The sequence below is a fragment of the Cucumis melo genome, chromosome 3 (genome assembly GCF_025177605.1).
Source record: "Cucumis melo cultivar AY chromosome 3, USDA_Cmelo_AY_1.0, whole genome shotgun sequence".
Taxonomy (NCBI): domain Eukaryota; kingdom Viridiplantae; phylum Streptophyta; class Magnoliopsida; order Cucurbitales; family Cucurbitaceae; genus Cucumis; species Cucumis melo.
In genome coordinates this window covers 21,336,515-21,354,171 of record NC_066859.1, presented here as the reverse complement: position 1 = coordinate 21,354,171, position 17,657 = coordinate 21,336,515, and the positions used below count along the sequence as shown (strand labels likewise).

The window sequence follows — 17,657 nt, the reverse complement described above, 5'->3', positions numbered from 1 at the left end:
GCCGCCTGTTCGAGCCGCCTAGCCGTTTCACCTGTCTTTGAGCCGCTAGCTTGCTTTCGGTCCTTTTCACCTAGTTTGGTAAGTTTGATTGTGTTTTAGAATACCCAACTAAGATTTGAATTTGTTGGATCTCAAATAATTTAATTTTGGGGTTAAATTAAATTATTTCTCTTAAGGAATATCTTGGACCAACTGATTTTTGAAGCGTGGAATTTCTTCAGTTAAGGGCTCAAACATTGCAACCACGACCTAGGGTAAGTTACTTCAACTGAATGTCTGGAGTCTTTGGTCTTTTGGTGATTAAGTTATGAAAGTTGGTGTTTCTAACCAGTAGGACTTCGCTGCTGGAGAAGCGTGACTTTGCAATTAGGACTCGTTGGGCAAATCTCCAGGTAAGAGATTCTCCTACTAGACCTCCGAATTACAATACAAAGACCGCATGTATGAATATATGGTCACGCACGATTGATAGCTAAGTATATAACTCGAGGTTATTGAGAGAGAGACTGATATTGAAATTGTGCTTACTGGTTTGACTCTGTGGTTAGCGTGATTAGTACGTTGACGATATCGCCTTTGCCCTAATGACATAGTTTTTGTGGTTGAGAATGACGTGATATAATGGTTTGATATGTTATAGCATGATTTGACGTGATTATGACATGTTATGATAAGTTATGATGTGATTGTTGAGATGTTGTGTGCATGCTATGGGTAGGATGTATGTTAGCTTCTTATTAGAGTCGTAGACACATGGGTGTCCTTCGGGATCACCACTATTATGACACATACATGATGGAGAGACCTGACAGGGCCGCTCACACTTATGACTACGTAGTCTGATGGGATTACCAGTCTGACATTGACATGACGTGAGTGATTCGAGGGGACCACTCACAACCCAATCATCTTAGGTGTTCCCTTGGGAATCACCAAAGACCAGCTTGTTCCTACGGGGCCACAGATTGCACGTGTTCGGGGACGTGCCAGTTCAGGGGTACCACTTTTCAGGACTCTAATAGGAAGTTATCAGGCATCTAGTGGGACTAGTAGTGGGTCCCTTACTGAGTATTTTTATACTCACTCTTTCCATTTCCATTTTTCTGGGCAGAGATAGAGGTAAGAACAAGGGCAAACTGACGACTGACTAGAAGTGATCGTGGCGGGCCATAGGGATACCGCTTATGTCAAGATTCGGATTTTAGTATTTCATTTTTAGTTCATTTTTTATTGGTTATTTTATTTCTTTAAAACTAGATAGGGCCCGAGTTAGGATTTTATTTTATACTTATTTCACATTTTCCTTGTTTATGTTTTTTTTAATGAAAATTTGAGGTTTTTGTCCTATTCTATTTTTTTTAAAAAAAAAATTTTACAAATTTATTTACCCTTTTTAATTAGTAATAACTTCGGCTTAACATAAGAAGTTGGGTCGTTAGATTATAGTTCTCTCTTATTTATTTATTTATTTATTTATTGTTGTCGTGGCATGAAAATTAAAAATGGAAATTAAGCGTTCAAAAGTATTCCAAAACAAACGATGCCATTATGCGAAAATATTTGGTTGTGTTGCGTCTTACGTGTAAAACCCTTATAACGTTTGAACTGAAGGGTTTTTTAGCTTTTAACTTTTAAGTTTCGTTAGTTCCTTTTCTCACATCTTCATTCTATTACCTCAATTCCTAAAAATGAGCCCTCGTTCACGCCTTCCCCTCTACAGATTCCTTCTTGGAATATCTCAGCCTTCAATTTCCTCATCTTCCTCTTGCTTCCGCCGAATTCTGGACTTCTCTGCGAAGCCATGGCGGGCAGATGATCTCCATTTTTCGTATCTAATGAGCTCGAATAGTCAGTTCGTAACTCTTCAGTCTTTTCGGAGTTTCAGCGCTGCTTCGGGCTCGTCGGAGCCCGATTTCGATCAGGTTAGAGAGGTGGACAGGATCAATCTCAAGTTCGCCGAAGCTAGAGAAGAAATTGAGTCAGCTATGGAGTCTAAAGAGACCGTGTATTTTGATGAAGAGGCTGAGTGTGCTCGGGACGCTGTGAAAGAAGTTTTAGAACTGTACGAGGGGCTTCTCGCGAAGTTGTCTGACAGCGAAAGGAAGGCGTTGCAGAGGTCAATGGGGCTTAAGATTGAGCAGCTGAAGGCTGAGCTTAATCAGCTTGACGAGTAATTGAGGTTCATGTATTTTATTTTATTCTTCTCAATTTTCAACATATCAAATTCCCATTCAGGTTCATACTTGATTGCTGCTTGTGACTGGGATAGCAAATCTGGCGTTAATAACTCAAGCTCTAGGGTTTGGAACGGCGAGTAGGAACTTGTTTAGTTGTTTCTTCTTTGCGAAAAGATGCTACTGTCAGAAATTAAAAAAAGATGTACTTCATTTTTTCCAATTTGACAATTATTATAAATGGTTCGGTCATTGGTGATCGGGAATCTCGTTTATCGTATTGTAATTGATAACTGAACTAACCCATGAAAGCATTGTCTTTGTACATATCAATTCAGTACGGCCTTTGGGGTTACATGGAAACGTCCTATTGAACGTGTCTTCTTTGAAATGACTAGTTTCTTGTTTGAGATTTATTTGTGGTACGAAATTTCTATAGCGAGTGGTTCTTTAGGAAGCTAAAGACTATGTGGTGTCCATGTATGGAAAGCTGTGTGCTTGTGCGTGGGCAGGTGTGTTGTATGTATGCCCAAGCGTTAGTGTATATCCATGTGAATACTTTTGAGTTGTGCACGCGCACGTGTGCACGTGTTATGTGTGTGAGTATGATGACTTGTGATCTGTTGTAGGGAAAATTGAAAAAAAAAAATAAGTTTAGGCAGAAAGTTTCTGAAATACTTGGTTCATTTGTTTGAAATCCGTACTTTTGAATTTTATGGAATTTGGTGAGATTGGCAATCAAATATTTTGCTTTTGGGGTTAAAGATACATAAGTTTTTAATGCAAAGTGGAAGTTTAGTCATAAATGAAGTAGAAATAATTTGTTTGAAAATGATCTGCCTTTGCTGCAATATTTGTAAACAGTGACTAGATTCCTATGCAAACTAAGTCAAGACATATAGAAGGGATATTTTTCAATTCTGCTGATCCAAGGGAGGGTAAAGACAGGAATAAGATCAACTTTCTTTTATCATCTTAATAGCAGAATTGTATTGGTTTTAGACAGTGATGGTGGATTATTCCCAAGTGCATATCTTGCTCTCTCTAAGATTGCTTTAGTTTTGGGTTGCCTCTACAAAGAACCAAAACTTCATAGATAACTCAAAGTTGGAGATTGTTCGCGTGCATAACATGACAACAACAATACTACAGTTTTTCCTACCAATTACTTGATAGTACTGGTGTATAGTAGTTTCGGCAACTGACTACATGCGAGTAGATAACTTGCAACAATGATATTGATAAGCTGGCACTCCAAATGTGGAGTGAAGAGAAATGTTTGGATCACTTGGATTAGAAAAATTGACATGCTTTTAGTCGTGTCCTTATTTTGTACTTGAATCTCCAAAAGTTCTAAAAGAACCTGATTCCTAAAATGCTTATTTGACTCTTCTTTGTAAGGATTAAGCAAGACCATATTCTCTGAAATAGCGATACACACAAGTTTCCCAATCCCTGCAGCTGCATTGTTTGAATCACTTTGCTGCAAGGTGGAAGTCCACCACATGTCAGCCATGCCTTATTTGGGCTAGACTTTGTTAGGGTACTATACTATCTAACAGGAATTAAGAACTGAAATATATTGAAATATAAAGGATCAAGAACTACTAAAAAAACCAAATATAAGGCATCTTGAACCACTCGTCTAGAATATGCTAACCAAAGCCCTAAATCACTAAACAATTGTTTACCTTCTCTCCATCCTCTCTATTGATAACCAAATACACTAACTTTATAGCTAATATCTCGTGTGTCCTTACTAGTACCATACTAATCCTCTCTAAACCCTTTATAGCTAATATCTCGTGTGTCCTTACTAGTACCATACTAATCCTCTCTAAACCTCTAAGTACCCTTATAGACTTATTTTGAAGACGAGCCAATAACTTTGCTTTGGTTTCTTTCCACAAGACGTTTAAGAATAGTCTTAAAACTCCTTTGAGGAATAAAGGTTTGACAATCAATATTTGTTATTCCTAACTGGCTAATTCACTACCATATAATTGGATCTTCTGTCCCAAGTTGAAGTTCCATGTCATTATCTGTAAAGAGAAATTGAAGAGCTTGTAGACCATTTCATCTTCTACAACTTTAGGCACAGACTTTGGTTCCCCAATTTTCTAGCAGTTTGGGACAGAATCTCTTTGAAGGACCATACAGAGTGATTGAGTTGACGCCCAAGCAAAAGAAAAGTGGTTAAGGACCTACAATGAGGAATATGCATGAAACTGAGGGAGATCATGGATCCATATGTATGTAGGAAAGAAAAGTAGGAGACATTCATTGAACTTAGAAAGTGAATGTCTTTAGGATGTACCCAAAATTCCTTGACGACTTACAATCATAAAAGTGTAGCTTACACTGGCTGCTGAATCTCAGTGAATAATTTTGGAGAGTAGTTAGTGGGAACATATTTAGAAGTTATTACTTTCAACTGCATAATAAAGTTTGATGTATAACTTCTTAATTTTCTGTTAAGTATTTCTAATTGACGTACCTTTCATAGGTAACTCTGCATACCCAAAATTATATTCTGATTTCATGCCTTTTCAAATATTTTGCTAATTTCTTTCTAGGTCATGTATTTCTTTTACTCTCAAATTTCTTGCATCGATGAGCAGTGTGACCTGTTGCCAGGGAAGCCTGACTTGTTTTTATTCCTCTCCCTTGTTTTTTGTTGTTACTTTCTGAAGCTTAAGTTATTCCAGTGAAGGTGAAATAAGATTAGTGATACTCGTTTTGGGCTACCAATTGTCCTTTTGATTCATCTTCTAACGTCTGGTTAAGATCTGTCATAATTGCACCAACTATTTCTTTTAGAAATGATTACACCAACTTTTGCACAAAATGAACTGTATGTTTTTAATATATTTTTTTGTAGACCCTGATCTTATAATTTTATGATTGCTATTGATTTTGGCCTTTTTCTTAGCTTGATAGGTTAGGAACTTGTTTCGGGTGAAGGATTTAGTAATCCTCCAATGGACATGTACTCAAAAAAAATAGTTTCCTCGAAGTCATAAAGCTGCATTTCATTAGTTAATATAGACTGAGGTGAATTTCATCTATTATTCCTTTTAGCTTATGAACTTTGTGAAAAGTTGTTAATCAGGTATGATTGGGAACTTATGTTTTTAACATTAATTATTCTCTAGTGGCTTTTTTGGTTTTAAGTTCTGAAATGATTGAGTGAAAAGATCTTCTAAGTTGTACATAGACTTCGCATCTCTGGGTTTTCTGTTACTTAATCTGATTGATGCAGTGGAACTATCTCTAATCATCAACCATTCAAAAAGGGGGAAAGAAAAATACCTTTCCATGGGAGATGCATTTTATGATGACTCTTTTTCAAGCCATCTGCACGTGGTTGGAAAAGGTTGATGATGTACCTGTGGTGGTTTCATATGTCGTATAAAACTTTTAGCTGTGCGCATTATTGCTGCTTTAGTCTTAATGGGATGATTACGAAGGATAGGGATACTAGTTTATTTGGATTGACTTTCGAGGTGATTACAGACACTTTTTCTAAACTTATAAAGCACTTATTAAACATTTGGAAAGTTGATCCAAATGAATCCTATTAGATTTTCCTATATTTGTGTTGCATATTTTTCAAACTTCCTTGACTTTTTCGGTACATATTTCATTGCTTCTAGAGGTTTTGCGATCTTCCATATTTGATGTTCATTATTTGAAAATTTTTACGTTTTCAATGTCCGAAAACTTTTACTTAAGATCTCGATCAATCTTTGGTCATCTAACTATTACCATTTCTTTGGATCACTAATTCTCTGTTTGATCTCTGTCACACTGATGAATTTTGATAATCAATTCTTTTTTTTTTTTTTTTGGCCAAAATATAACTGAAACAACAACTTACAAACTCACGGCCTCATCCTGAAGAGAGGGAGGAAGCAAACCGGAAAAGCATCTTTTCATACTAGAGTGCAACCTTAAGAGGATGCCAAAACTACATAGGCATGAGCGACTTTGTTCTTCTCTCAAGGAACATAAACACACAATACTTAACGACTTTGTTCTTCTCACAAGGAACATAAACACACAATACTTACAAGTGCGCACAAGGAATCTATATATATAATATTCTTTAAATTACTTAACTAATGTAATGAATTTAATTTCGCACTAGAAAATAGAGAAGTACAAGTCTATTTTGAGGAGATATTGATTGGATTACAAGTTGTTAGAACAAGTTAACATCTCCATTAACTATTTCTTACCTTACCTTCGAACTCTATTTTTGGACTTCCCAAAATAGGTTGCAATGTCTTCAATAGTATGCTTCTTTCAATATATAGAATGTGTAAATTGTAATATTATATAAATTAACATATTTGTGTTATATTCAAGCTTTTGCCAGAGGAATTGAATTTATAATTCAATAAAAAGATAAAGGATGAATGTTGAAGGGCTGAAATGGAAAATGAAAGAAGTTGAGGAATCAATAGTTTTTCATGGTTGACCAAAACCAAGCATGAAAAAGAATATAAATGATAGGGTTTGGAACTTTTTGACCTGTTTTTTTGACTTGGGTGCTGAATATCAGGTTATGGCTTGTGGAGAGGTGACAAGAATTGTCTCTTAAGGCATGTGCCCTCCACAGTAAGGGAAAGCATGCCCTCCACTAACTGTCTTCTTTTTCACTGCAAGACATGTCCTATCCTTCACTTCATATGTTGGGAAATTTTGAAGAACAATGCCAAGGTGCTTTCACATTCTGTCTCGATTTCAAATGTCCAAATTCTTGTTTGATAGTAATAATTTTAAATTAGGGTAACCACTACCACTTTAGTTAGGGACTTTGGAGTTTATTCCGTTTGAATTAAAGTAGAATTAAAGTAGAAGGTTTAATATGTTGAGGATGTTGAATATTTGTGAAAAAAAATTATGAAAACAAACAATTCAAAAGAAAGCAAATATAAATTAATAAATAAATCTTTTATGGTTTTTAAACGATATTTATTATTCAGAGTATGTTTACTTTAGTAAGATTTTCTTACTTATTTATTATGTTTTGTGTATTTTTTTAAGATATAATGAAATATTGATTCGTTCTTTATGCCAAATTTGAATCTATGGAAATATTTGATGTGTCATGTTCGTGGGGTTGTACTGTTTTTAAGAAAAATAAAATCTTAAATTTGATTTCTAAAGTTAGTTTTGGAATAATTTTTTCAAAAGAAAAGGAAAAAAAAATAGTCTCAGTTTTTTCTCCATAAATATTGTCATATGCTGCCTTTTCTCAAATGGATATGGTGTTGTTATTTTGTATAGTTGGATAATTTACTTCAAACTAATAACGTAGAACTCGTAAGTACACGTAATAATTAATATGTCAATCTAATCGGTCTAAGACAGATAGAATTTTAACCTAAAAATAACAAAAGACTGCAACTTGTAAAAATATAGAATGGATGGATGCACCCATCTCTCCACCATACACATTGTCATTGACCTAGAAATTATTTTCAAAATGAGTCATTGATCCAAAGGTTATTTTCAAGATTATCATTTACCTAAGTATTGTTTTTAATGCAATCATTGACCTAAAGATTATTATCAAATGTGGCAAGAATTTTGGAAACACCAAAATGAAGCAGTAGTAATTTACAAAAATGAATTGATTTTTAGCTAACTGAAGGTTAAGGGTTCAGAATTGTGAAATCTCTTTCATGAAACTAAAGCTGTACAAAAATTGCAAAGTTCAATTTGATGCTACAACTACAAAGATCTCCATCTCAATCATTTCCCTTGATTCTTAACCTCAATTTTCTTGTGAAAAAAAAAAAAGAATTATTTCAACTTATATTTGAGGACTGCTTTATTAGAGGTTGGGAAGTTTTTCCCCATTCTTCTGGAGGACTCTTCACCTCCATCAATAATGCTACCACTTCCTTCATTGTTGGCCTTTCTGCTGGAGAAGAGTTCACACAAAACATTGCTATTCCAAGAGTTTGAAGCATTTCTTGCACCATCTGATCTGGCAAACCCTGTAGCTTTGTATCGAGAATCGTTATGGCGGGTTCAAAACTCGCCATTTTCTTCTTCACCCACTCAACAATGTGAAGGCCATCTCCAACTTGTGTTTCAATTGCGCTACGCCCACTTAGTATCTCTAGTAAAACAACTCCATAGCTATACACATCACTCTTCTCGGTTATGTTCATGGTATATCCGTATTCTGCAATTAAGTTTGAGAAATTTTAGAAATAAATTTGTAAAAGACGATCAAACTAATCCTCTATGAAAATCTAACAGATGCAGTGATAAATCTTTAACTAGTAATGATGTAAAAATATGGTAAAGCCTTGACGAAAAAAGTTCGCAAGCTGGGGAAAATCCAAGGAAAGATCATATTTTGCAGATTATAAACATAGAAGCTTTATGGATTTGTGAAATAACAAGTTGGCAAGGCAATCTACCTGGAGCGATATAACCGTATGAGCCGGCTACTCTTGAAATCGCATGGTGATAATTTGGAGTGTTCATCAACTTTGCCAGGCCAAAATCTGCTAGATAGGCTTCAAACTTTGAGTCTAGAAGTATGTTATTGCACTTGACATCTCTATGAAGAATTGCAGGCACGCAATCATGATGAAGATAAGCTAGACCCTGAGCCGTCCCAACCGCAATCTTATACCTTGTTTCCCAGTCCAGGTTTCTGTTCCCTTGCAAGAGTTGTTGCAGATTACCATTCGAAATGTAGTTGTAGAGAAGGATCTTGACACTTCTATTGGAACAATAACCTATGAGCTTCACTATGTTACGATGTCGAATATGCCCAAGAATTTGAATCTCTGCAGCACACGAGTCAACTGCTTCTTCATCTTGCTTTGTTTTCCACAGTTTCTTCACAGCAACTAATTCACCATTGGGCATATCTGCTTTATAAACAACCCCAGAGCAACCTTTTCCAATTATATTTTCATCTTTCATGGATTCCAAGATGTTATCTATCGTAAAGTTGAGCTTCTGAAATGGGATGAAGGTCCATGGATAAGAGAAATCCTCGGCAGCCGATGCAGAGGATAATGTCCCAGAATGTTTCTCTTCCATGTACTTCCGATTTCGTGAAACTATAATCCACAAAGCAAAAAGTATGATGACAACAGCAGCAAGAATGATGGAGATTAAAGCAGCAGCTTTTGCAGACCTCAAGCCATTTCGGTGCATTGAACTCGAGGAACAAGTAAACCCATCAAGTGACTCACAGAGGTTCAGGTTTTGATAATACGAATCTTCTGATAGAGTCTTAAAAAATGGTGTTACAGGCATGGGACCTGAGAAATTGTTGTAGGAGATATTAAGGGACGTGAGACTAGTCAAGAGACCCAACACCTTAATATTTCCATAAAGTATGTTGTGGGAAAGATCGAGTGATTGTAACTGTGTCAAACTGGACATCGTCTCAGGAATTTCTCCACTTATCCCGTTTGAACTCAAGTCGAGACTGATAGACAAGCTCTTCATATAACCAATTTCCGGTGGTATAGTGCCAGAGAGACTGTTGCAACTCAAATCAAGCAGAGTTAGTTTCTCCAGGTTTTTAATAGACTTTGGGATTGATCCTGTCAGTAGATTATTATTAAGAATAAGTTTATTCAAATAACTGAAGTTTCCAAAGCTCTGAGGAATTTCGCCGGTGAAGCTGTTACGACTGAGATCAAGCTGCTCCAAGTTCACCAATTCTCCAAGCTGGGGAGGAATTTCCCCAGTTATATAATTATTATGCACATCAAGTAGCTCAAGAACTGTAATGTTAGCAATCTCAGACGGAAGACCACCCGAAAAATGATTCATATACAAGTCAAGAAAGACAAGATTTTGCAACCGGCCTACCTCCTTTGGAATTTGGCCTGAAAGCTGGTTTTCTCCAAGCCTTAACCTCACCAATGATTGACAATTTGCAACACTTCGAGGCAACCCCCCGGTTAAAGAATTACCAAGGAGCAATAGCTTGCTCAGCTTCTTCAAGCCAAAAATTTCTTCTGGGATACTCCCAGTGAGCTTGTTTCTTGAAAGATCAAGGGCATATAACTCAGTGCAGTTGCCAAAGGAAGATGGTACGGTTCCTGATACAGAATTGCCCCATAAGAAAAAACTTTGCAGGGATTTCAAATTGCCTAGCTGCGAAGGAATTACACCTGATAATTGATTATTATCAAGCTGAAGGGCAGTTAGGCTTGTGCAGTTGCCCAACTGCCATGGTATCGAACCCGAGATTGAATTGTCAGATATATGAAACTGTTCAAGAACAACTAATTTCCCCAAATCACTTGGGATTTCACCAGAAAGATCATTCTCTGAAGCATCAAAAACAACAAGAGCCGAACAATTTGAAATTTCAGACGGTATTGCCCCTGATAGACCATTACCCCATAGAAACAAACTAGTAAGCTTCTGCAACCTACCTAGCTGAGGAGGAATATCACCGGTCAACTTGTTCATGTGTAAATACAAATCCCTTAGCTCAGAACAAAGTCCCAACTCAGGAGGTATTGAACCAGACATCTCAGTATCATAGAGCGACAAAGTTTGGAGGTTGATTAGGTTCCCAAATGTAGAGGGTATAGCCCCAGATAGAGCAGTAGCCGCTGCCCCAAATGTAGTGAGATTAGTAAGCAGCCCTATTTCTGGTGGAATGTCTCCAGAAAGATATGGATTCCCTCCTATTCGAAACTCTTGGAGTGACAACAAAGAACCAAACTGCAACGGTATCGACCCGTTAAACTGATTATCTTGGAGACAAAGACTTTGCAGTGAAGTCAGATTAGCAAGCTGAGGAGGAATCTTACCAGACAGCCTATTTGAATTAAGGAAAAGGAATTGAAGTGAAGAAAGAGAACCAAGCTGAGGTGGAATAGGACCATAGAGATTGTTGGAAGAAAGGTCCAACAATCGAAGATGGGTGAGTAGGCCAAAAGAAGCAGGGATTGAACCAGATACATTGGTGGATGATAGATTAAGAAGTTGCAAAGAAGAGAGAGAAGACAACTCAGGAGGCAAAAACGAGAGGTTTAAGAATGTTTTAGGGAGAGAGATTGAAATGACTCTGTTCTGAGGAGAGCAAGTGATTCCTTCCCAAGCACAAGGGTTTTGGCTTGATGGATTCCAAGTCGCAAGAACAGAAGAGGACGATGATACAGAAGGACCAGTAGCAGCAATGAGAGAGAGAAGCGCTTCTCCATCAGGAGAAAGAGAAGAGACTGATGAACAACCCAAGATTAAGCTTAAGCACATAACTACAACATACAATGACCACCGTTCAAGAAATCCATGGACTACCCCTTCCATTAGAGCTCTGGAAAGTAGCCTAACCTTGAAATTGAAAACGAATAACGTTAAGAAACGTAGGTTCAGTAAAGTTAATTAAGGCCGTCGTCTCAATGGTTGCTTTGCTTCAATGGCGGATAAAAGATATATTTACCCACCACCTTCAGAGACAAAATGCATGTGAAAGAAATCCCAATGGTGGAGGAATATGAAAAACGGAAACTTAAATCAGACTCAAAATATAAATAAATATATATATATATATTATCCAAAAGCAACCCCACACCGGAAAAAACTGCCTCAAATCAATCAAAAGCAATTAATGATCACCATCAAAAGCTCGGTAGACTGTAACCCACCATGGAAACAGCCTCCTCCACCGGAATCAGTGATATCGCCGGCGGTGGCCACTTCAGTGCCGGAATCGTAATAACAGAGCCAGTGTAGTCGGAGCAAAGTTGCAGGGAAAGACGAAAAGGCTAACTCCGGGGAGCTTGAAGGTCGTTAACAAAGAAGGGCATAGCAAGTGGATGAAAGTTGAGAGAGTTTGTGAAGCTTGGTGGAGCAGCTTCAATGGCTTCTTGGTTGGAGCTTTGGTTTAAGAGAGAAAAATGTTAGAGAGAGAGAGAGAGAGAGAGAGAGAGAGAGAGAGAGAGAGGAGGAAGCTAAGGGGGCAGTGGCAGTGGCAGTGTGCATGTTATAGTATCGAGACTTGGAATTGAAATACCTTTCTTTTTTTCTTTTTTTTTTTTTTTTTTGCTATTTGATGTTTTTTAAATTGAAATAACGACGATGACTTTATTTTGCTGCGGTCATTAGCTGATTTGGGCTTCTTTTTTCTTTTCTTATATATTAATTTCATTGGTTCCTAACTTTTCTATTTAGTTTATTTTGATTTATTATGTTATTTTTTTAAAATATCTTTTAACATTTTTCAAAATTTTACCATTTAACATAATTTTCTCTAGTAAATTGGTAGTTTATCAAGGATGTTCTTGTCTTTTTTGTGAAAAATTATTTGATCATGTTGTCACAAGAGTTAAGAGGTAGAAAAATAATTATCTCTAGTTTACACTCTGTAAATTAGTTAATTTTAGAGTGTCAAAGAGCTTAAATTTAAATTTTATGTAACAACCCTAATAGATATTTGTGAGAAAAAAAATTATAAAACGAAAGAAATTCAAATGAATTATTTAAATTAGTGAATGAACATTGTATACTTTTTTTAGCATGTTAAAATGATTTGTTATTTATGTTTTGTTTTTTTAATGTTTTGTACATTTTTTTTAATAAATTAAAGAAAATGTCTACGTTGATTTGTGAAAATGTAAAAATTTTAATAAAAATGCTGGCATGTCAACAAAAAAAGAAAAAATTACTATCATTATTATTAGGAGTTGTACATATTATTAGGTCCATTTTATACATGGTTATGGTATAGATACATTGTCCGCCTATATAAATTTTTTTTTTCCAGGTTATTTACAAGTTTAAATTTATAAATAATATTTCAAACTATTATAGAGGTTTTACTTTTTAAGTATAAATTTAGATTTTTTTGAAAGTTTTGATTTTATAATTCAACCTTGAAAATTGTTTCAAAAATACCTTTGGATAGCCTTTTAATTTTTCCAATAAAGCATATAAACGTATACTAAAGTTAGTTACATCATTATCCAATTAAATTATTATAGTTATAACTGATATAATGTGTACACGGATGTTGGAAATGATTTTAACATCTAGATTAAGTAAATTGTAACAATAGTCCTAATCTTTGGTGTGTAGTAGTGAATATATCACATATTTGTCGTTACAATAGTTTTCATCTCTTTACAAGACTTTCAAAGTCTAATTGAAAAAAAAAATTGAACTTTTTAAAGTCTATAGACAAAATTGAAACTCGCTCCAAAATCAAAAGGTTGTTTTGTATAACATAATTTACATGTACTCATTTAAAAAAAAAAATTAGAGATTTAGTTATCCACCTTACAATTGTTATACTAAAATAAAAATTTTGTTTTCACAAGGAGGAAAAATACAAACGGAAAAAAACTTTCTATATCTCATAACAATTTTGAGAGGATGTCAAAGTCGTAATATTAGATCTTCGACAAGAAAAAAAAAAGACAAAAACATAAAATACTAATATTGTCATATACAAAAAGAATATCCTCGATATAAATCCCAATCTTCGCAAAAGAATACTCCTCGTTTGTAGGTAACTTAACAAGTTTCAAAGCATCAAAATCGATTTCTAGTGGGGTTATTATTCCATCCCACTCCAACTCAATTGCTTTGACACCCTCCAAAACAACCTCAACTTCAATAGACATGTACGCATTCACACCATGTGGTTTAAATTTACAATCTTACACAACGACTCTAATCGATGCGATTTCGAACAATTCATCCTCAATTTCTCATTGCAACATCTTTTATATTCATGTAACCCTAATTCATACTTCAAATGATTTCCAAACGTCAATTTTATTTTAATGATTTTCCATTTCTCTTACTTAAATAAAAACTTTCGTAATTCGAGTTTAATAAATTAAATATATAACCGAAACTAATTCCACAATGACAGGAAATTAAGATAGATGCATTTAAGGAATCATTCAAATTTTTTCTTTCCATAAAATAGCTGAATGGGAAAGTTCAATCAATCATTTTTCATTCACAAACGTTAACGAATACAAAAAAAAACGAGTCACTTCGGTTGTAATTCCATATAGACCTTTCATCATTTAACACTATACTCAATGAAGCAAAGATAAGTCTACCAAACAAACTTTTTCTAATTTGAACCAACATTGCAAAAGAAAATGTATGTTTTGCTCTGCAATTATTTTTGTTTTTCTTTATTTGCTATTTTTTAAAAAATTTGATTTATTTTATTTCAATTTCGTAAACAATTTTCATCTTTTGTTAGAGTGGATTTTTAACCAAAATTTTTAAATAAAATTAAATACTTTAAATTTATTACCTTTTTTATATATAGTTTTCAAAATTAGTTGGATTATAAATGTATTTTTTTAAAAAAAAAAAAGTTAACAAATTATTTACACTAGAATAAAATCGCTGTGTAAATATTTTGTCAAATGTTTTATTTTTTATAATTTTTATTTTTTTTTCTTTGTAAAGCATTTCCAGTTGATATTAAAAAAAGTCTTAATAATTAAAAAGAAAAAAATGTTGCTTTTTTAATATGGCTAAGAATTTTAACTTTTATTTACTCAATAACAATAAAAGTCAATGTAAAAAATTTAGAAAAAGAATGCTAATTCTCATTGACTAAAAAAATCTAATGATTACTAAACAAATCTAAAAGGTCTTTTGAGTATGAACTGGAATAATGAAAAAAAGTAAGAAGTAATGGAGTTTTATGAAGTTCTTAAAAACCCACTACATAAGAAGTTGATAAAATGTAAAAATTGATGTTTTTTTAGTAGCGGAACTTTTCAACTCTTTAGACCAAATAAGAAGTGGAGCACAACAAAGTATATACATCCTGATGTTTGTTTCTTTTTAATAAAACTAACTCTTTCGACCAAACAATAAATGAAATTTACAACTTCTACTTCCATACTACTACTCTCGACTCGGCCAAACACACTCTAAAGAGGTTATGGATGCATGTAATGTAATTAAAAACTCATGGGATGATAGTGTTTTCGACTCAATTATTTGTAATATCAAACTCATTCCCACAATTCTCATTTCCACTGCACTCTTAATTCCTCACACATTTAAATACCTCTCCCTTATTTCTAATAACTCCAATTACTTCAAACATTAGACGACCTAAATAACAGTAAATAAAAACTAAGGGGCCATTTGAGGAAAGGGTTGGGTTATGAAAGGCTAGTGTTATGATAAAACTAGGTTGGTTTATCACACTAGTTTTATCATAACATGTGTTTGATAGAAAGATTTAAAAATATAGTTTTATGATAAGATGTGTTTGAGAAAGGATTATGATAGTATTAGGGTTATGTAGGTAGTGTTATGAAATTTATTTTTTTATTCATTTTTTAAAAGTTTGTATGCTAAATCTAATAGACAAGTTCCGTATATTTAATTTACCAATTTGTCATATTTTCGTAAAATTTTTTTTAGTAATTTCTTTAAACACGTCAATTTTCGACATTTTTTTACGTAATTGTTATGTGCAAATAAATTATTAGTTTCTTTTAATTCGTATTCTCTCAAATACACAAATTTTGTATATTTAATTTACGAAATAGTCCTAGTTTTCATAAAACAAATTGCTAAATCTTTTCTAGTAATTGTTACGTGAAAATAATTATTTTTAAAATTCATATTCTAAATTTAGTACACAATTTAGTATATTTAACTCAACAAATCGTCCAGGTTTTCGTAAACACAATTTACTTTAATTTCTTTAAATACGACCTGAAATTTTCAACTTTTTTTAAATAATCGGTATGGTTGAATAAATTACTGTTTTTCTTTTTAAAATAAAAATTATAATGAATTAATGAAGATATAAATAAGGAAGAAGAAGGAGAAAATACTACATTTTGAAAAGTATGAGCACACTTTGGTAAAAATTTTAGATTCAAAATTTAATTGAAATAAATCTTAAATCAAATCTCACCGTTAAATTGAATTTTTTAAGGAAAAGTATACATTTAAAGTTTAAATAATTTTTAAAATATTTTTTATATTTTTTTAGGTTATATAAGAATTCAAAAGTTATTTAATTTAATATTAAATTGTTTGATTTGATTTTGTTTTGATTTTTTATAAATTTATAAAATTTGCTTTTTTTTTTTAGAAATTCATTTAACTTAAATTTATGAAAAATAATTTAGATATAGATAGATTAGTTTTAAAATAAAATATTTGAAAAAGTTGAAAAACAAATAAAAGATATGAGATAATAAAATTAAAAAAATTAAAAAAAGTTATATATAAAAACTAAATGCGTAAACTAATCACAATTAATATTTAATTAAAATTAATTTCATAAATAAAATAAATTAAAAAACAATATTCTTTTTAAGATCATTCAATTAATTAATTAAAAAAAATGATATTAAATAAATAAAAGAGTAAAATTTTAAAAATAAATGAAATAGTAAAACTACAGGGAAGTGGAAGAAATGAGATTATGGAGAATTTAAAAGGATTTAAGAAAAAGGAAACAGATAGAAGAGGAGTTATGGTAAGCCTTAAGTTGGTTAGCATAACCCAACTAAACAGTAATAACCTTACCAGCCATCCCTAAATAATTAGATAAAAAAGTAAAGTGGTACGTGTACACACTAACGCAACTTAAGGGTAGAATAGGAATTAAAGCATAGGGCAGCCCGAAAACAGAATCAAAGATTTCAGGGCCATGTCCTAGAGTTAGAGAGAGAGAGAGGAGGGTATGCCTAGGCATTGGAAAGACAATTTAAAAGAACAAAAAAAAAAAAAAAAAAAAAAACACCACCAAGCCCGTAATAAGGGCACTTCGTACATTGTGAAAACTTTTTAAGGGCAGTGGCTTTTTCGTAATTAATCACTTTATCCAATCCCCCAAACTCGGGCTTAGGACTATATTATTATTATTATTATTATTATTATTATTATTATTAATGGAGGGTAGCATCAAAAGGGGCGATTCGAATTTCAAGCTCAGTTCCAGCTCCAACGCTGAGAGGGTATAACCGATATTTCCCACATAAATTGAATTAAGATCTCCCCCCCCCCCCCCTTTTACTGCGTCATTAATTACCTTGGTCGGTGAAAATATGAAGTTAAGGTGCAGGTTAGTTTATGTTACCGAGGTTAACTTGGTGGCATTGTTTTGGAAACGGAGGAAAATAAAATAAAATATTTATTTTTTACAAATTTCACATGCTAGAGAGAGACAAAAACAGAGAGAGAGAGTTTTTAGGGCATAGTGAAGGATTAGGGCGTGTTGGTGAGTCTTTTTTTTTAAATAATAATATAATTTGACTCATATATCTTTTTTAACTTTCTTTAATTTTAGTTAATTGTATTTTTAATAAATATTAATTTTGTCTCCTCTTGCTTGTTATGGTTGATTTTTTCCTTTTTGTCATCTAATTAGTGAAATGTTTCACTAATTTTGAATAGGTATTATTGTTATTAAATTTATTAATATGAAAACTAGTGCGATTGTTTACTAAATATTAACTTATAATTGATTAA

General features: G+C 33.3%; 2 protein-coding genes across 2 annotated transcripts; one reads left to right on the top strand and one right to left on the bottom strand.

Annotated features, from left to right (window-relative positions):
- Nucleotides 1–1,607: 1,607 nt before the first annotated feature.
- Nucleotides 1,608–2,565, top strand: LOC103496582 (embryogenesis-like protein). Its single transcript, XM_008458501.3, has one exon. It carries the CDS (start codon nucleotides 1,689–1,691, stop codon nucleotides 2,172–2,174), a length of 486 nt encoding a protein of 161 aa, XP_008456723.2. The 5' UTR covers nucleotides 1,608–1,688; the 3' UTR covers nucleotides 2,175–2,565.
- A 5,051-nt stretch (nucleotides 2,566–7,616) lies between these two features.
- LOC103496584 (LRR receptor-like serine/threonine-protein kinase RGI5) lies at nucleotides 7,617–12,058 on the bottom strand. Its single transcript, XM_017046487.2, has 2 exons — nucleotides 8,618–12,058; nucleotides 7,617–8,376 (listed from the first exon to the last, which is right to left on the bottom strand). Exons 1-2 carry the CDS (start codon nucleotides 11,487–11,489, stop codon nucleotides 7,994–7,996), a joined length of 3,255 nt encoding a protein of 1,084 aa, XP_016901976.2. The 5' UTR covers nucleotides 11,490–12,058; the 3' UTR covers nucleotides 7,617–7,993.
- Between the last annotated feature and the right edge of the window lie 5,599 nt (nucleotides 12,059–17,657).